The following is a 20145-nucleotide window of genomic DNA, read 5'->3' as shown; positions in this document are numbered from 1 at the left end:
CCACCTGGAGTGCCCTATGAGTTCCTGGAAGCTTCTCCATGATGGTGCAGATGCAGTGGGGGACACTGGACTGACCCTTGGAGGCAGGAAGTCTGGGCAGTGGGGATGTGGTGGGGGTCTTTTCTTCCAGGGCTTCAGGCACCCCTGGTGGCTTTTCACTGGGCAGGAGCAGGCAGCCAGGGAAGGACAAAGGCCTGGGAGACACTTCTTCATGGGAAGGTCACAGACCGTCCCCACTCTCCATGGGGATTGAGCCCAGAGCTCTGCCAGCTACGCCCCCAGCCCTTTGAGTTACTCTGAGGCAAGGCTCAGGCTGGCCTTGAACTTGCAATCCTTGTGCTTCGGCCTCCCAGGCACCTGGGGGTTCACGTGTGCCCCTCCGCGCCCAGCTCCGCACACCTCAGGAGGACTGGATCTGTCTCCAGGATCTGTTCCCTTGTCCCAGGAACAGCACCCCTTTCCCCTGCCGCAATTGCCAGGAGGGGGATAGGTGGCCCAGAGCCTCCTGCTCAGACCCCTATTGGCACTCAGCTTCCCTGGAGAAGGGTGTGCCATCTGGGAGGAAAGATGGACCAGGAGAAGGAGAGACAGGCCTCCTCAGGCCCCTTGGCTGGCAGCGGCAGCCAGGTGGCTCCCAGGCCCTGGGCAGCACAAGGCAGAGCTTTGCCTGCCGCCAAGGGTCCTGCTGGGACCAGGCCACACCAGAAGGACAAGAGTGGCTTCCCCGGCACCAGCACCAGGGCAGGGGTCCGGCAGCTTCTGAGGAAGGGCTGAAGGTACTGCGTAAGGCCAAACCTCAGGTCCTCACGCTGTGACCAGACACCCACCCGCCGCCGGGCTCACTGGGGACACACCTTTAGGGAGAAAGACCAAACAAAACCCCACGATGTTTGACAGATCCTTATTTTTGTAGTACCATGTACTAATCAAAACTTAGAAGTAATTACATCTGTTAGAATCTTTCTGGCTGTTTTACTTCTCTGTGAAAGTTTTGTTTGCTTTTTGGAGCAATAAAGAGACAGAAGTGCTACACGTACTGCATGCGCTTTTGTGTGATGGGTTTATTGCAGCAGGTAGGGACCCCCAGGGGCCCACTGCTCACTCACAGCTTCAGACACACCACTGGTTCCTTGGGAGGCCCACAGGGGCCCCTCCATCTCTCCTGCCCTCCAGGGCACCCTACTGCCCACCCCAGGCCTGAGGTGTTGAGCTGTTCCTCTCCCCATGTCACTCCCGAGAAGCAGTGCCTAGCAGCACAGGCACACGTGGCAGATAACACAAGAGCATCTTTGCAATCTGTCATCCGAGGGTGGGTTTGGGACAGAGGACAGCCGGTTCCTATGCAGCTGGGTCTATCTGCTCACGAACCAGCCCCTGGTGGGTGACTTAAGAGAAGCCTGCTCTTCTGTGTCCCCCAGGACTCGGAGCATGTAAGTGCCTGTGTAGACGAGGAACTGTCCCACCACCTGGGCGGTGTAGGACAGGAACCGCAGCAGACTCCTGCAACAGAGCAAGACGGGCATGGCCCAGCCTGAGGGCATGGTCTCCACCGGCACTCCCACCTGTGCCCGCTGGAGCAGGAGCCCAGCCCTGCCTGCCCGACTCTTCTCCTGGAGCCTGGGCTATGTCCTCCCTCAGCTCCTGGGCTGTCCTAGCAGCCATGGAGGATGTGGGGGGCTTCGCTGAAATCCATCAGGTCTGGGTGCAGGAAGAAGTCAGGCCAAGAGGAAGTCTTAGGAAACGGGAATCATGGCCCTACCACCCAGCATCTTGAGGGAGGCTGGAATCTTCCATAGCTATTCCATATGGGCTCGTTCCCACAGCCGCGGGGAGGGGAAACTGGGCCCTGTCCTGGCTTCTAAGTTCTGAGACTGAGCCAGTGTTATTTCAGACTTAAAAAAATCCTAATTGGCGCTCCTACTCTGCTTAGTCCCAAACGGGAGAGGATTTTATCCAGTTTTTAAATTCCATCACTTCACAAGATGGCAGCAAGGCGGCCATGGCTGAATCGGTCCCCTGGGGATGGCTCCCCCATATCTGGGCCAGGAGAGCCCACTGCCCCTGGGAGGCAACATGTGGGGCTGCAGTGAGTTCTGCTGTGGTACCCCAAGAGTCAACCGAAGACAAGAATTACCACAAAGCCAGGTGCAGTGGCCATGCTTGTAATCCCAATCACTTGGGAGGCTGAGGCAGAAGGATGGCAAGTTCAAGGCCAGACTCAGCAACTTTGTGAGACTGTCTCGAATAAAATAAAAGGGGCCGGGAGTGTGGCTCAGTGGTAGAGTGCCCCGAGTTCGATCCCCAGTTTTTAAAAAAAAGCAACAAGGAGGCGGAATTTGTCCCTCAGATGGAATTTTGGGGGAGGTTTTTTCCTCCATCATATTTTTCCAAGTTGCTGTAACTCTCCTGCCTTAAAAATTAAAACAACTGTCTGCTCCCAGCTCAGCACAAAAAGCACACTCTCCTGGGAGTTGGGATCTCACCACTACCTCCGTGATGGCAGCCTGGGAGTCGGCCACCTATGGTTTCAGGAGGGGACGTGGCCACAGGGACCTGAGCAGGGCCAGGTGAGGGGGGCAGGCACATGCCGGAGCCCTCTCCTGGAGCAGCACTCAGGGCAGGTCAGTGCCAATGTGCTCAGAGGGCCAAGAAGGCCCTGCCCCAGGAGTGCAGAGAGCCCTGGGGATGCCAAACTGGCTCCAAGACCCGCCCGCTATGCTCAGCCTCCCCCAGCCCACACTCCATTTTCTTTTCTTTCTTCTTCTTCTTTTTATTTTTGGTGGGACTGGGATTGAGCCCAGAGGTGCTCCAACACCGAGCCCCAGCCCAGATCTTTTCATATTTTATCTTTGATAAAGGTATAGGGTATCGCTAAGTTGCTGAGGTTGGCCTTGAACTTGTGATCCTCCTGCCTCAGCCTCCAAAGTCACTGGGATGACAGGCTTCAGCACCGAGCCAGGACTCAGTTCTTCATGAGAAGGATGTAGTTCTGCAGGAGCACAGGAGGCTGCACTTGAGCCTGTGTGATCCTGAAGAACGTCTCATTTTATAGGTGATGAGGTGGAAGCTCTGAGAAGTTAAGTGACCTGTGAAAGTCAACGAAGCCGCCTACTCAGGGGGGACTGCAGATGTCCCGCTTATTCCAGGACCCACTCTGGCTATGGCGCAGGAACACCCAGGAGGGCTCCTTCTGAACATACGAAATTTGCTCAGATGGGTCTGCTACAGTTTGTAGAAGGGTCCACCAAAGCCCACATGGTGACGGTATGATTCCCAGCTGGCTGCGCTACTGAGTGGGGGGTGGAGCTAGAGGAGGCGGGGCCCAGTGGAAGGAAGTTAGGTCACTGGGGTGCCCTTCGAGTGGACATTGGGACCCCAGACTCTTCCTCTCTCTCAATTTTTACTTCCCAGTCACCATGGGGTGAGCAGCCTCATCTGTCACATGCTCGCATGATGGTGGCTGCCTCGCCACAGGCCCAAAGCAGCAGGAATAGGTGTATTTTATAGGTATTCAATACAATTTTTTAGGATTTTATATGAGTCCCATATGTATAACACCATGGAACTGTGAGCCAAAATAAGTCATGCTCTTTGTGAGTGGACTTACGAGTCATGTCTTAGTAACAGAAAACTAACGACAGTCTGAGCATAGACTGGGATCTGGAAAAGCTCTCTCGCCTGTGATGCCGAGCAGCTATCTGGCTTCAGCCTTTGGGATGCCAGCACCCTGGCATTGCCTGGAAAAGGAGCAAGCCTGGGCCACGTCACTAGCAGGGTAACGGTTGGCGACATACAGAAGGTCTGTGCCTGGGGGTCCATGGGTCTGGGTGGCTGCTGTGCAGACCAGGCACTGGCTCACTAGCTGCTGGCACTCAGAACTGAGGTCTCTAACACACGGCTCTGGGAGGCGGGTGCACACCTGAGATGCACGCTACTCAGGAGGCTGAGGCCCGAGGACTACACGTGAGGCCTGTGTCAAAACTAAAAACCCAGAGGGCTGGGGCTGTGGCTCAGGGGAGGAGCCCCCGGGGGCAACCGCCAGCTCCAGCTCTGAAGTAGAAACTGGGTCTTGGTATCTGTCATGTAGCTTTTGTTACCACACAGCACTGAGCTCGTTAAGCCCCTTATCCTGTGGATCGGGGCACTCACGAAAACCTGAGCTGACAACTTCATAGGTATGCTACAGAATTCTACAGGAGCACAGATACGATGTCCCATATAAAGGGTGATGGACATGATGGGTGAATGCTCTTGGAGGGAGAAAATCTGTTTGACTTGATTCTGTGTTTTCTGAAGCAAGTCTGGCCTAGAAGTGAAAAGCTCCAAGACAATACAACAAGCTCACCGGGACAGCGGAGGGCCAGCAGGCAGGGCACAGAGGGCCAGCAGGCAGGGCACAGAGAGGCAGGCTGTGGTGAGTCACCCACGCCCTGCTCCAGAGAACGTGCAGATCCCTAGGTTGAGCCCTGGGTTCCCTACCTGAGCGTGGCCTTGACCCCCGTGCACCGGATGTCATAGGACACCGAGTACATCTCGTACATGGTGGCCTTCACGTTGAGGCAGCCGAGGAAGTCCTTGGGGTTCAGCTTGTAGAGGTCGAAGGTGACTCTGGCAATTCCGGATTTCTTTGGCTGCTTACAGACTGGAACGTACTTGGCACCCTACAGTAGGAAAGCAAGAGTGTGAGGGACCTTCCCGACGGTGGCGTTTGGTGCTAGGACGCTGGTTCTGTGTTCACTGTGGCCTCTCCTGAAAGTCACTGAACATTTGTCACCAACTGGACTGGCCAAGTCCTGTTTAGCAACCTGCAGACCCGGACTACAACAGTGTCCACAGACAAGACCAAGTACCTTTCCCCGTCCACTTCCAGGGCAGGCAGCAAGAGGACCGGATGGGCTCTGGCCTGGCCTCCAGGACCCACTGCTCCATGTGCAGAGCTGCTGTGGCTACAGGGCCGGTTCAAACAAACTCCCCTCAACGCTTCCAGAACTTTCTTGCTGTGGTTGTTCATCTTATTCCCGTCTTCCCACCACAGGGATCCTAACAGATGAGAGATCCTGGCTGTCCAATGTTCAAAGCACAGAGGCCCCAATGCCCTTTGTGGGGTAAAACTAACTACTCATCATCTAGGAAACGGTCCTGTTGTTACTGTTGTTATTATAGTTATTTTCTGGTACCGCAGTTTGAACCCAGGAGTGCTTAACCACTGAGCGACATCCCAAGCCCCTTTCATTTTTAAATTTTGAGACAGGGTCTCACTAAGCTGTGAAGGGCCTTGCTGAGTTGCCGAGGCTGGCCTCAAACTCCCAGTCCTCCCGCCTCAGCCTCCCGAGTTGCTGGGATCACAGGCGTGCGCCTCATACCCGCCTAGGGAGCGCTGTTTTAACAATGGCTCTAACTATCCTTCTGCTGCAGCTCTCTTCCATCGCCTCAGATTCCTTTCTGACTTCTGGAAGCTGTTGTGAGACTCCCCAGTGTGCTCCTTTAGTCTTGGTCTTCAGCCGAGACGCCACACAGAACTAACCCACCTGTGGCCTAGTGTGGGCACATGGTTTCTGTAACCACTATCAGCTGAGCAGAAGGAAATGACTCCGGCCCTCCTCTTCCTTCAGGGTGCAGGAGCTGCTTCCTCAGGGTCCCGAGGCATAGATGCCCAGGAGGGGACACCTGGTGGCCATGCTGGCTGGAAGTCCTCGTCTGGGTCAAGCAAGGATAAAGCACTGACGGGCAGGTAGGATGGGCAATGGCAGAGGAGGCTCCAGGGCTGGCGCTCAGCGGGAGTGTGCGCCCTGCATCCTGGGGTCCTGGTCCCATTCCCCAAGAGGCTGCCCACAGGGCCTTGGCTGCCCTTGAACGGACATGGCCACGCCCACGGGGACCAAGCCTGCGCCCTGAGCCTCCTGGGCCTCCCCCTGCAGGGCCTTTACTGCCGCTTTCCACACACCAAGGTGTCATTTACAAACACACAGGCCTTTCCGACGGGCAAGGTCAGTCACCAGAGAAGCGTGGCTTCGGCCACACGTTCACGGTCTCCTGGCTCTGGGGCCTAGGCCCATGGAGCATGAGCAGGCCCGAGCCTTGGGAGGCTGCAGAAAGGCCTGTTTCCCACCGGCCAGCTTCCAAGGTGGCTGCATTCCTCGCTGCGGTCCCTCCCACGTCCCTCCTGTCTGCCTCTACTCCTCACTCTGACGCTCAGGAAAGGACCCTGGTGCTGACCCTGGCCTCGCAGGGTAGCCAGGACAGTCTCCCCGCCTCATGGTCCTTCTCACGTCCACCCAGCCCCTTCTGCCTTAGGCTCTAGAGCTGAGGGTGACATTGTCTGGAAGAAAGGGCTGTGCAGCCCAAGATGACCCCTGAAAGGTCACCCATGCATCCTGTGCGTATGGGGTAGTGAGAACAAAAGACTAAACAAAACAGGCCCAGGCCCTGCTCTGGAAGGAAGCCCTCCGCCCTTCCCTGTGAACAGTACCCATGCTTTACATCATGTAAATGGATTAATGCAGAGCTTGTCCAAGTGTGCTCTAGAAACTCCCTGGGGGGCGTTCCTGAGACCCTCCGGGCATGGGGTGGTCAAAGCTGTTTTCACAGTAAACACTAGGGAGGCCATTTGTCGTGTCTGTTCTCACAGTGGCGAAGTTCCCACTGCATGCTGGGAAATCTGCACAGCGCCATGAATTAGCACTCTCCTCTTGGTGCTGGGAACTGTGCACCTGAACAGGTGTTCTACCCCTGAGCCACGCTGACAGCACACGGATGTAGACACAGCTCTGTGCTGCTGGGGATTCAACCCGGGGCCCTCTACACTAACCATATCATCAGACCTTTAACAACAACGACATTATTTTTTTTAAATTTTGAGACAAGGTCTTACTGAATTGCCAGGCTGGCCTGGAGCTTGTGATCCTCCTGCCACAGCCTCCCGAGTAGCTGGGATTGCAGCGTGCCCAGCCCAAATTGATATTTTCTAAACGGCCAATGCATGGTATTACAAAATCACCCCTGGGAAGACGGTCCTTTCAAAGTACAGGACAGACCAATGGATTCCATGTGACAGAGGAGCCAGTTTTCCTGGGACCTCCTCAGATTCCACACCGTAACTAATGTTTCTGAAACCACCACTTGGTGAGTTTTGGTGCAGTATCAAAGAATATCCTAAATGATACGAAAAGCCTGTTAAAATCCTGCTCCCTTTCCAACTACCTATCAGTGTCAGGCCAGACTTCCATCCAAACCATATATTGCAACACATTGAATACAAAAGTGGATTTGAGAATTTAGCTGTCTTCTGTGAAGCCAGGCATTAAAGAGATTCATAAAGACATGAAAAGTTTCACTTCTCATTTTGTTTAGAGAATAGTTAATTTTTCATAAGAAAAAGTTTCATAAGATAGACTCAGTGGCACACACTTGTAAACCCAGCAGCTAGGGAGGCTGAAGCAGGAGGATCGCAAGCTTGAGGCAGCCTCAGCAACTTAGCAAGTCCCTAAACAACTTAGTGAGACCCTGTCTCAAAATAAAAAGGGTTGGGGATGTGGCTCAGTGGTTGAAAATCCCTGGGTTCAGTTCCCAGTACCTACCCCCCCAAAATGTGGCTTAAGTTAATCTGTTTTGGGTTATTAATTTAATGAATTACTACATATTTTTAAATTATTCAAATTCTTTAATTTTCATTTCTTCCTTTTTAAAAAATTTTTGATACCAGAGATTGAACCCAGGGGCACTTAACAACTGAGCTGCATGCCTAGCCCTTTTTAATATTTTATTTAGAGACAAGGTCTCACTAAGTTGCTTAGGGTCTCCCTAAATTGCCGGGGCTGGCTTTGAACCTGCGATCCTCCTGCCTCAGCCTCCCGAGCCACTGGGATTACAGGCATGCATGCCCTGGGTTCAATCCCCAGTACTGGAAAAAAAAAAAAAAAAAATCCCAGGTGAAAACCTCTGATTGACAGATATCTATCAACTATACTGACATAAGCCACGTAAACAAAAGTGGTTTGGGATCCTCATCGATGTTTCAGAGCGCAGAGGCTCCTGAAGTCAAGAGGTTTGAGCCCGACTTGTTTAATGGCTCTCCTTGATGCTTTACTGGATGCGGCATCCGTACTGAACACATTTCCAGTTTCTGTTTTTGTGCTGCTAGGGATGAAACCCAGGGCCTGGTGCATGCTGGGCAGGTGCTCTACCACCGAGCGGCACCCCAGTCCACATCATGGCTGAAGAACAGTCCGTCTCTGGGTGTGTAGCAGCTTACTTATGTGTGCTCCATAGCGACACACTACCTGCCTGTGACCTGCTTCCAGTGCTTGCTGTCACCCACTGGTGATGCATGGGTCTACTGATGCGCCGTGCCAGTCAGGGACACGTCCAGGGACGGAGCTTTCGAGTCCTGCGCTATGCTTCTGCTCTGGGGATGAAGTTCCTGAAAACACCTGTGGGTGGCAGCATAGGAGGGCCTGCTGCCAAGCCTCTAAAATCGGAAAAAATGTAAAGTCTAGTGCCAGAGCCGGCAGGCAGCATGGCCTCACCGTGGTCTTCTAAAGTCCAGTACCAAGCTGGCAGCATGGCCTCACCGTGGTCTAGACCTAACTCTTCCTAATCTCCAGTGCGAGGAAGCGCCTTCAGCTGCATGGGACCGTCCATTCTGGAGACGACTATCCCTGTGGTCCACTGTTTAATCGGACTGCTCGTGGTCTGCACGATGGGTTCCCATCTGCTGAGTGTTGAAAACACCTCCCCGCTTGGGGCCTGCTGTTCTACTTCCTTTAGAGGGGCTCTAATAATATATTTTTTTAAAATTTTGGAGTACTGGGGCTTGAACCCAGGGCCGCTTAATCACTGAGCCACATCCTTGGCCCTTTTTATTTAGAGACAGGGTCTCGCTGAGTTGCTGAGGCTGGCTTTGAACCTGTGGTCCCTCTGCCTCAGTCTCCCAAGTAGCTGGAATCCTAGGGGTGTGCCTCTGCACCTGGCCTCTGTCTGGCCTTTTCTGATGCCCTCTTTTGCCTTGTTACTTTGGGTTATCTTTTATCCATTTTGGAAAGTTTTATTTTCATTTTATTTCTTTTATGTGTGTTACTGAGGGTTCAACCCCAGGATGCTTCACCAACCATTATTATTAGTGCTGGGGATTGAACCCAGGGCCTTGTGCATGTGAGGCAAGCATCTACCAATTGAGCTGTATCCCCAGCCCCTTTTTAAGTCAGGGTCTTACTAAGTCATCCAGGCTGGCCTCTAACTTTTGATCCTCCTCCTTCAGCCTCCCAAGTCACTGAGCTCACAGGTGTGCTCCACTAGGTCTGGAGGAGAGTTTTGAACCCATTATTGTCTTCTTTGTATCTTGTGAATCAGTTTCTGAGGTCCTGGCAGGTCTGACTTCATTATTTCTTTTTTTAACATTTTTTAAGTTGCTGATGGACCTTTATTTTACTTATTTATTTTTATGTGGAGCTGAGACGCAAACCCAGTGCCTCACACATGCCAGGCCAGTGCTCCACCACTGAGCCCCAGCCCAGCCCTGACTTCATTATTGCTGCTCACATTTTTTCCCTGCTGTGCTGAGATGGAGCGCCAGGCCCTCGCGCTGGGCGAGCTTCGCTTGTGTTTAGATCCAGTGCTCCAGGCCTGGGCTTTGTGTTTGGGTGTGAGCTCCTGCTTATTAGGGATTCAGGAATGGAACGCCAGGAAGCCTGGGTCAGTGCTCCTTCCACTTGTTCCTGCTGGTTACCTGGGGCCCTGGGACTCAGGGTGGGACTCACTGCATGAAGAGGACCCAGTGACTAAGCTCCGTCCACCTGGGTCTCCTCCCGGATCTCGGCTGGAGTGGTCGGGACCCAGCAGGGGCTAAACACCTATGAAGGTGACATGAGGCCGCTGAGTCTCAGGAGAGACCTTGATGACACCCACTTCCGGTGGCCATCCACACCTACCGCTCTCCAGATCAGCCCCAGAATTCTGCTCCTGTCATCCCGGCATCTGTGGAAACTGAAGTGCTCGGTCCCTGAGGTGGATGAGGACCCACGGGGAGGCCCACAGTGGGAGGCCACAGAGGAGGCCTCTGGGGAAGGGGGTCCTGGGGAGATACCAGCTTCGGTGTTTCCTTTCTTCTCTGGATTCTGGCTCCCACAGAAATGTTGGCCTCCAAGCTTTTGGTTTTTGTTTTGAGAGATGTCTTGCTCTGTGGCCCAGGCTGGCCTTGACCTCCTGGGCTCAAGCCACCCTCCTGCTCAGACTTCCAAGCAGCCAGGACTGTGGGTGCCCATCATTTTGCCTAGCTTTATGTTTCTCTTTTGAAGGTCAGTTAGGGATGTAAAAAGATGTTTTGATATTTTGCTTTGTATTTATTGTTCTTGAGATATACAGTCTATGGTTTTCCAGAAATACAAGGCTTCCCTGTGGTTCACTTTTCTAATTCTGTATCCATACTGCTATAGTTTGGATCTTGAAAGTCCCCCAAGGGTCCATGTGTTAAAGGCTTGGTCCTGGGGGTGATGCTATTGAGACATGGTGGGACCTTTAGGAGGCGGAGCCTTGGGAGAGGCTCGCAGGCTGTTGGGGGCGTGCCCTTGAGGGGTCTTGAGACTTGCTTCCTTCCTGCTCTTTGCTCTCTGGTGGTGACATAAGCAGGTTTGCCCCTCCATTTGTCCAGAAGAATGAGGCCAATTGATCTTGAACTGGAACCTCCAAAATTGTGATCCAAACCAAACCTCCCCCTTTATAAATTAATCATCAAGGACACTGTGACATTTAGTTGGCTGGGTCAGTTTGTCCAGCTTCCTGGGGGCTATGAACAGTTACCAGGTCAGCTCGGTTGCTTTAGCAGGATCTGCAGCTACTCACTGGCCAAAGCCTGTTCCTTAGGATTACATTCTAAAGTTACGTCCGCACCCAGGTTCCTAGGAGCAACCCTCTGGAGGCAGTGGATCCAGTCAGCAGACAGAGTGGAGTGCGTTCTCAGAAGGAGTGTGGGTTCCTGCCAGAGCCTGCTCAAGCCTCCTGGAGCTTCCAGATGACCAGGTTCCTGCTTACCTGCGTCCACTTCTGTCCCTTCTCCAGGATCATGAAGTGTGTGTTGTCTCCCAGGGTCTGGAAGAACTCCTCCGTGTCCACCACGGTGCCATCCTCCTCTAGCACCATTGTGATCAGCCCAGCTGTGATGACCAGGGCATCCAGAGTCTAGGTGGCAACGAGGCAGAGAATCAGAATGAACAGGTGGATGTTCCCAGTGGACTACCCAATGACATTTACGATGCTACAGTTTCCGGAGCATTGGCTGATCTGAATAAAGTATTTTTTTGGGACAAGGTCTTGCTGTGTTCCCAGGCTGGCCCCAAACTCCTGGGCTCAAACAGTCCCCCTACTTCAGCCTCCTGAGTAGCTCACACTACAGGCACAGGCCACCAGACCTGGCCAGGGTCTCATGCTTGCAAGGCAAGCACTCTACCGACTGAGCTACATCCCCAGACACGATCAAATTCTAATGGTAAAGAGCTACATTGACTGATGTCGATAAGTCAGTCTTCACTCAGAGAAAGAGATTAAGATGTTAAATGGAACTCTCTTCCTAAGGGACACAGGCTAGGTGATCATACTGAATGTGCACCCTCTCCATGGCAACCGAGCGATCTTAAGCGTTCCTGCATGTGTGATTTCGTGAGCGCCGTAGCCCTGGTGGCATAGGGACCGAATCTTGCCTCGGAGGCTGCATGCTCATCTAACATTTCCAGGGGCACCACTGAGTTACACTTTCTGAGAGTCTAGGATTCTTCCTGATTTGGTGCTCTAGGACAGTGTTTTAAGTAAGGACTATTCTGTGCTGGCTTTTATAACCAGACTTCCCCAGTCCCTGTGTTCTCTCCTATTAAAGAAACAAGGCTCCTTTACCAATTGATGGCTGCTTCCGAGGCTTTCGTGCCTTCATCTTTCAAGGCACAGAGGACAGTCATGGCCGGCCTCGTAATCTAGGCCTGTCCCTAAGCCACTGAGAAAGGGCTCCCTTCAGACTCTCAGGCCGCGAGGACTGCCAAGTTTGACATGGGTCTTCCTCAACCTTTCTGACCTCAGCCCCGCGCTGGTGAGGGCTCCTCTGGGGTCTGCAGGAGTGGCTAGGGTGTGTGGTACCTTGCTGATGAGCTCCTGCAGGCTGCTGGCCATCACCCCACGCCGGCTGCTTCGGTCATGATTGGAGACCCGGAAAGGGCGAGCAGGGTGCATGAGGGGTGTTAGCAGGGCCTTCTTGGTCTGGGATCCCATAAATGTCAGGGGCCTGAAAGTAGAGATGAAAGAAAACAACTTCGACATTGCTTTTTGTGTGTGTGGCACTGGGGATTGAACCCAGTGGGACTCTCCTACTGAGCTGCAGCCCCAGTCCTTTTTATCTTATTTTGAGCCAAGGACTCACTAAGCTGCTGAGGCTGGCCTCCAACTTGTGATCCTCTTGCCTCAGCCTCCTGAGTAACTGGGAATACAGACATGTAACACTACAACTGGCTTTAGTAGAGGTCTGAAGTATACATAAATACAACACTTGTATTATTTGCAACTAAAAGAAAGAAATTTGATGGTTGAGAATGACTGAAACTTACACATATATCTTCAAGGAAGAAACAAGTGATGTGCCAAGTTAAAAGACATATTCATCTTGTTTCCTGTTTTGTCAGAACATTGAAAGTCTAGGAGGCAATGGCTTAAGAATGGGAAGGTGGTCAAATTAAAAACATTACATCCAACACATGGATAGGTCTTAGAACTAAAAAAACTCCAAGAAAACAATTCCTAGCAGACACAAAGTAGTTAAGCTGAGTTTTAAGAGAGAATTAAGTACACACACACACACACACACACACACACACACACACGGACACATATTTGCACAATAAGACTATCCCAGAAATATTTAAGAGCCAGGTATCAGTCACGATAGCAATCGATCAAGCTTTTGAAATTACCTTAGGATAAACTAAGAGCAGCCCAGCCACCATGATAACTTTTTTTGGAAGAACAGGAAGGAAAGCTCTTTCAGCCCTACGTCAGGTGACGCTTGGAGTAAGCACCACATTTTCCAAAGAGTTAAAACTATGTGCCTAACACTAAGCTAGGCTAGAGTTCTTAAAGTGACCCACAGCAGGGTGATTCTTCTCTGCCCTTGGTTTTTTGCAGGGTGGGAGCTGCAGAGCCGAGATGCAGCCCAGGGTTCTGCACGTGGCTAGTAAGTTCCTGCCATGTCCTGGCCTCCAGCATCAGCGTCTAGCTGGGCCCACCTGCGTCAGGTGCTCAGAGTGGCTGAATATTTCGACAAACACTGGTACCAGAACAGAACACAGGGCTTTATTTTTAGGACAATACTGTAGAAGACATAAAGTGAACACCTGGCTGTTCCCTCACCCTTACCAGTTTGTCTGGATGGACTCTGAGGCGAACCCCAGGGACACAGGCACCCATTGCCAGGACCACACCTCCCAGCTGGCCCTTCACACATGCCCTCCGTGCTTCATGTCCCCAGCTGCCTTGAGGACAGGCTTCTTTTTATATACCCACAATGCCTCAGTGTAGTGCGAAGCACACAAGGGTTAGATGGCAGGTTGTCTAACTTGGAGCTCTGCGGATGGACGCAAGTGAAAATTCAGTGACTTACCCGGGACTTTGCTAGATGAAAGCCAGCCATACAGTAATGATAGTGTGAGCCTGTCCTTGTCCCTGTGGCTTGCCAACCTCTCGGCCTCCAGACCTGACGGGAGGCGTCCGGGCTGAGTGCACTCGGCCAGTTCCACCGTGCGCACGACCACCTGCCTTTGCACTTCCCAGGGCGGCAGTGCACAGTCTGTAAACACACTCACGGGGGAGCACCACCCCAGAGAAGGAAAGTGTCACCCCACTTCACAGACGAGGAAACCGAGGCTCAGAGCAGCTTCTCGAGGGCACTGGGGTAAAAGGGAAGGAGAGACAGGACGGGAGCTGCGTCTGTCCCCAGCTGGTCCTCTCCTTCGTGGTGGGTCAGCGGTCACGGTTGCTTTGCGTGTCTGTTCCCTGGGCCCCGCGCCCACGGTGCAGGGCTGCTCCAGGCACAGCAGGGTTCTCCGCTCCCGCCCGTGGCTCCTTTTCCTTCCAAAGTCACTGCGCAATGTTTCCAGGGAGGCCAGGCTAAGGGGAAGTGTGGGTCAGGGCTCCTGGACCTGGGCCACCTGTCAGGATGACCTGGGAGCCTCGAGCACAGCCCACCCCAGAAGCATGAGCTGGCCCCATGCCCGCCGGGCAGCAGGGCCTGGCACTGGGCCTCTGACCTCCTGCCTCCATTCTGAGGAGTTGCGCTGGGTTTCTGTTACGCAATGCGATGGAGGAGACGCTCACACCCTACCCAGCCAACAGGACAAACCCTCGTCCCTGGCGACCTGGGGAGCAGGTCATGGGCTGACCCCTCACCCTTCCCTCAGAACCTGGCTTTGTCCTCAACCTAACCCGGGCAGGAAAGGTGGGGCCCCATGGGCTCTTGTAAGTCAGCGCACCACCGGGGACATCGCCTTCTCAGGCCAAGACTGAGGCTCGGGGTTACCTGGTAAGGGGGTCAGAGGATCAAACCCCAAGGGGGTCTGCGTCCAGCCCGACTCCCCTATGGTGGTGCTGCCCACTTGCTGACACACTCCCACAGAACAGGACCCCCCCCCCACCAGGGCCTGCCTTCTCCCCCCAGGTGGAGGTCACTGCTGCCACTCAGGCTTCCGGAATCTGCCTCTGAGGCCAAGGTCTGCCTGCGTATTTCCTGCTCTCCCACAGCCCCCAGCCCAGGCGGGTCAAGTCACAGACACAGTCAGGCCCACACCCTGGTGGTCAAGGACACAGCCTTGGCCTAGTTAGCTGGGGCCAGGATCTCCTCCTTGGAGAAACACACACCTCCGTAAGCACCCACGCTCCAGTGACCAGCACCGCTGACGAATTCAAAGTTCCCACTGTCTGCTCCCATCTGACAAGAGAGCTGGCAGTCATTTCTGGTCCTCCCTGTCTTCACCTGCCCTGGGGATGACCATTGCTGATTAAAATAAAAGGACACACAATCCTTGCTCTTCTTACCTAACCAAGAACTGGTTCTTTGCTGGAGAAAAGACTCAAGGAGAACAGGAAGTTATTGAGGAGGGGAAAGTTAAATCCTGCCATTCCTACTCAGGGGAAGGATGAGTTGTTGGAAGTGTCAAATTGGATGAAATCAAGACTGTGTGCCGTATGTGGAGGGTTGGCCAGCACCTGACCAGCATCCTGTGGGACTGACTCCGGTCCAGCCAACAGGTCAGCTGTGCTGCACTTCTACACAAACAGGCAGCACGTAATCCAGCTGCCTTCTGGCCACTGAAAATGCAGAATAATCAATGTCACTGGCCATTAGTACAAGGCTGGAGAAGAGTTGCCACTTCCAATACCCCGTATTTTAATCGGTCAAAATAAAAATAGAAGCACTGAGCCTGGCATGTAGCTCAGGATGGAGCATGTGGAATGCCCTGGGTTCAATCCCAGCACCACCAGAACCCAAAACCCAGAAGGCAGGACCCCTGAGAAGCTGCTCTCTGGTTCCTGGGAGAGTGGTTGCCCACAATCCTAGGAAGCAGGAAGGGAAACAGCTGACCACAAGGGGAACCAGTCACAGCTTGTTTCAGGGGAGAAGGAAAAATAATAAGGAAATGGCGTTTCAGGAAATAGGCTGTTTCTGGGAAATCGGGATGATAACAGAAGTCAGGCTTCCTGGAATGCTCCTGGAAAGTGCAGTGGCCTGTCTCCCACGGTGAGGGGACAGAAGCAACCCTGCATCTCCCCCGAGAGAAGCAGGGAGGAGCCAGCTATGACACGTGAACTTCAACGACGAGACGCCCATGACAGGAGATGTGAGTGTTGTCCAGCTAGGGGTCCCCGACCCCGGTCCTTCATTAGCTTTCTCCATATGCCGTGCCCTGCACTGGTGTCCACCCAGAAGGAGCTGGGGCAGGCAGGTCCAGTGGCAAGGTGTGGGTAGGAGAAAAATACACTTCTCCCTCAGTGTCCTCGTGGGTTGGTCTAGGACTCCCAGGAGACCAAAATCTGAGGACACTCAAGTCCCTTGAATGAAAAGTTGTCACATCTGTCCGTCCTCCTGAGCACTGTCCATCACCTCGAGACCACTTGCAGCACCTGATGCAGTGTGAACGCAGTGCTGATATTTGTCACCCTGCATGTTGGAGGGACAATGACAAGGAAAACCTGTGCATGTTCAGCACATACACGGTTATTAAAGTACTCTTTTCTCGCTGGATCTTGGAGTAAGGAAGGCCGACTGTAATTTGGGGTCATGGGCGATAAGGTGCAGCCCAAGGCTGTGTGAGCATCTCCCAGGGACACTTAGGGGACACCCCATCTCAAGGTTATGTGGAAAGGAGGAACACACACCTGAGATTAAAGAGGACCTGAGATTAAACCAGACCGCAGGAGTGACCCGGAAAGCCAAGGAGGGGAGTGGTGGGGTCCGCATGGTCACGCAGAGAAGACAGACAGGGCTCAGACAGTGCCTGTCAGCCTGGAGGGGTGTCTGTGTGCCGCGGGACAGTGTCCAAGGGTGTGGGAGGCCGTGGAGCAAGGCTGGCCTAGCGAGGCTTCCCGCCGCCGGGTACGTCATGCAGGGATCGGAACCGGCCTGCCCAAAGCCCAGCTCCTGTCACGGGCTCTCCCAGGCTTGTGGCCGTGATCTTACCAAACTATCAAAATCCTTACAGGGGTATTTAAGACAGGACAAGGGAGGCTTTGAACACCTGGAACTATTACTAAAATAAGAATTTAGGCTTAAGATTTCTGCTGGCAGATTTGCTTGGAGAAAACTTAATTCTTAATTAGCATCACTCGTAAGATCGGGATAACGTTCCTACTGAACTAGTGCCTGTATGAACCCTAGAGTTCCTTGGGAAGGGAAGATGTTCGACATTTTTTTTTTTTTTTTTTTTACAGTTCTGGGGCTGGAACCCAGAGCCCAGGCAACACTGAAGATGTTCTAAATAGTCACAGAAGCAGCCATTCTGAGCAAAGTATGATATGAATCAGCTTTATGACAAGTTCAGGACTTGGCATGACCTGTGCGAACATCTGGGCTGTGCAGAGCTTTGCTAAGAGACCTCAGCCTGCTTTCCTCGCAATAAGGCCTGCAGCAACTACGGCTGATTAGCAAAGGAAGGACAGACAGCCTAAGACATTGCAGTTATTTACAGGTATCTAATTTTTTTTTTTTTAAGTAGCCAGTGCTCTTTCTCTGAGCTACATCCCCAGCTCTACAAGTATCTAACTTTTTTTAAACAATGTATATATTGATTAAGTTACTTCCCTAGAAAAATGCAGTTATTTACTAACAAATGACAGTTACAGCGTACTGCACCAGGCAGTTTAAATTACACATCACTGAGAGGAGGCAGAAATCCAGGAAGACTATAATTAACAAGTATGTTGGTGCCTTGATTTTGGCTGTTTAGCCTGGACAGGATTTTAAAGAAGGGTGGGGAAATAGAAGTGTTTCCCTTTCGACAAGTATTATAGACTGCTTTCTTCCAGTTCAGCCGGAATCAGCTGGATTCCAAAGAATTACAGCAGTTCAGCCTGGAAACAGACTGCTTTTCAAAAAACTGCAAAAACAGTTTGTCCCAAACAAATACTCACTCCTAGAACTTGCCTGTCTGAATGGAGCGTCTTAGGAGATCAGATATTTCATTGTTGGTTTGTTGTTGTTGTTGTTGCTGCTGTGTTTGGCTCTGGGGACTGAACCCGGGGTGCTTAACCACTGAGCCACATTCCCAGCCCTTTTTATTTTTTATTTTGAGACAGGGACTCACTAAATTGCTGAGGCTGGCCTTGAGCGTGCTATCCCCTACCTTAGCCGCCTAAGTCACTGGGATTAAAGGTGTGCACCATGACACCTGGCTAATTGTGTTTTGATTTGCCAACATATCTTAAGTAAGTCATTTCCACCTCATACTTGACCCGGCAGAGACCTTCCACAGGTACATTCTGGATTTTGATAAACTGTTGCAATGTTCAGATGCAAAGACAGGCTTAACCTTAATTCTTAACTCCTCCTACTCTGAGGCAAACCAGTGATAGGTTAGTGCACTCTGGCCATCTTGAAACCTCAGCCCAGCCATTCACTCTTCAGTGCTCCAGAGGAAGCTGGAGAAGAGAGGTTTGTATACTTACTGGAAAAATAATTCTAGGGATGCATTTCAAACAATTCAGTCCTTTTCTCCTTTGGATGGGACTGTGGGGTGGGTGGGGCTTGAATAAGAGGAAGAAATTCAGAAAAGAACAAGGCCTTAAAAGTGTTAAATAGTGAGCCAGGTGCCTTGGCCCACCCTTCTAATCCCAGTGAGTGGGAGGTTGAGTCCAGCCTTAGCAAATTAGGGAGACCCTGTTTCAAAACAAAAAATGAAAAGGGCTCAGTGGTAGAGTATCCCTGGGTTCTGTACCCAGTAATGCAAAAAAAAAAAGGTCATGTTGAAGGCAGGCACCAGGTCCCACTGGGACAGTGGAAAGCAGCAGGCCGAGGAGATGGGCGGGGGAAGTAAACTTTCAAGCAGAAACAAAAATAGCAGAAGAAACTCGAGGAGCTAAAATAGAAGGCTTCTGGAGGAGGCCACAGGTGTTAAAAATCTGGCAAAGGTAAGCTGTGGCCTGAGACCTTGGTGACCTTGATTCCACTCCCATTTAAATACTGGGATTCCCTGCTCTGACACCTTGTACCCTAGAGCTAGAATGAAGGGTTGTTGGAGCCCGTTAAAGAATAAGCTTTTGTTTAAAAAGGGGCGGGGGGGGGGGTTGGTGGAGATACAGGAAGAAAGGCTTCCTCATGCCACCGCTAGGACCAGCTGCGTGTGTGTGACAGACACCCGACGCCAACCCTTTCCATTTTGGCAGCTGTTTCTAACCCCAGGCATTCACGCCAGCTCGCTCTGCAACCCAGGCTGGGAAGCTCCTACCTTAACCTGCTGCTCCCTCCTTTCCACCCACCTCCGCTCCCTCCGCCGCCCTTAAGGTACACAGGGCATCTGTCACCAGTGAACACCTACATTAAAAAGCACTCAGGAGTTTATCCATCATTTTTTTGAAGTATTTTGATGATCTTTAGAGAAACAGGATGCCCCCTTAAATCTATAAAGCCACTGCCACAGCAATGTCCAGGATTTTATCAAGAGTTGGCCTTGTCTGTCAGGACATGAAGAGAAGATGAGTTGCCCGCGCCCCAAGCCGGAGCTGGTGGTGGAGCCCTCGGTGCCGGAGTGGGAGGACGCCCGCCGCGAACAGCACCTGAAACACCTGCGAGCGCTCGGCGGGCAGAGGCCAGGGCGCGACGCTCCTGGGCAGCGCGGCTCCCTTCGGAGGCCAGAGGCTGAACTTGGGCCCCTCCCCTCGCCCCAGGTAGGGTCGCGATCCCAGGCCCGGGAGAAGCCCTGTGCCTCTACCGCGGAGTGGTCGCCCGGGCTGGGACCAGGACCTCGTTTGCACTCACGGCTACAGCAACGGTGGGAAAAGCGACGACCCCCGCACTCCCCACGGTCACCTGTTTCGCGGACGCCCGCGCACCGCGGGAGCCACACCGGCACCTGCTGGGGTCAGCTAGAGGAGGAGACCCAGGACCGGCTCCGGCTCGGGGGCATCGTCGGGGCGGGTGGGTCAGGGCGGGGGACAGCGGCCGCGGGGAAGCAGGGGGGAAGGAGGCGCAGGAACGCGGGGCGCGTGGGTGTGCGGCACTCGCCTGATCAGGGTTCCCGCGTAGCCCCGAGCGGTCTCCATGGCGCAGTCCTTGCCAGCCTCCCGACCCGCACGGCCTCCTTAAGCGCGGCGCCGGCCCCGCCCCTGCCCCGCCCCTGCCCCTGCCCGCCAGATCCCGCGGGGCGGGGACCTTAGCTCTGGGGAAGGAGCTCCCAGCCCGCGGTGGACCGGGCTCCTGTGCCCCTGCCCGGGCCCCGGGCCCACGCCCCTTCCGCCCCACGGCTGCGGGGCCCTGGGCCAGATGCTCCGCAGGCCTCGTACTGGCCACTTGCCAGCCTGTGCTTGCTTTGCACTCTTGGGGGCTGGAACCCGTGTCTGCAGCCTCGCTTTAGCTTTAAAAGGCAGGTGTGTTGATTTTAAGCCCAGGTCGCAGATGCAAGGCGCGGC

The 20145-nt window shown here is 53.1% G+C and overlaps 1 protein-coding gene across 3 annotated transcripts; it reads right to left on the bottom strand.

Annotated features, from left to right (window-relative positions):
* Positions 1–1037: 1037 nt before the first annotated feature.
* Positions 1038–19863, bottom strand: CIDEA (cell death inducing DFFA like effector a). 3 transcript variants are annotated; one of them, XM_079108923.1, is made up of 5 exons: positions 19742–19862; positions 12118–12262; positions 11026–11172; positions 4480–4661; positions 1038–1500 (listed from the first exon to the last, which is right to left on the bottom strand). In XM_079108923.1, exons 1-5 carry the CDS (start codon positions 19777–19779, stop codon positions 1353–1355), a joined length of 660 nt encoding a protein of 219 aa, XP_078965049.1. In that variant the 5' UTR covers positions 19780–19862; the 3' UTR covers positions 1038–1352. The 3 variants fall into 3 exon arrangements, with proteins under 3 accessions (XP_078965049.1, XP_078965050.1, XP_078965051.1); XM_079108924.1 differs by lacking the exon at positions 19742–19862 and adding an exon at positions 19547–19674; XM_079108925.1 differs by lacking the exon at positions 1038–1500 and adding an exon at positions 1507–3086 and having other exon boundaries at positions 19742–19863.
* Positions 19864–20145: the final 282 nt, after the last annotated feature.

The sequence above is a fragment of the Sciurus vulgaris genome, assembly GCF_902686455.1.
Source record: "Sciurus vulgaris genome assembly, chromosome: 13".
In the NCBI taxonomy this organism is placed as follows: domain Eukaryota; kingdom Metazoa; phylum Chordata; class Mammalia; order Rodentia; family Sciuridae; genus Sciurus; species Sciurus vulgaris.
Note: the sequence above shows the minus strand (reverse complement) of the source record. Positions and strands in the feature narration are given on the sequence as shown.

Excerpts from the sequence above, each read along its gene's own strand:
- CIDEA (XM_079108923.1), bottom strand. The coding sequence starts at position 19,779 with ATGGAGACCGCTCGGGGCTACGCGGGAACCCTGATCAG. Across the intron at positions 12,263-19,741 it reads TACGCGGGAACCCTGATCAG|GCCCCTGACATTTATGGGAT; the intron begins GCGAGTGCCGCA and ends CTCTACTTTCAG. Across the intron at positions 4,662-11,025 it reads AGGGACAGAAGTGGACGCAG|GGTGCCAAGTACGTTCCAGT; the intron begins GTAAGCAGGAAC and ends TTCCTACTGTAG.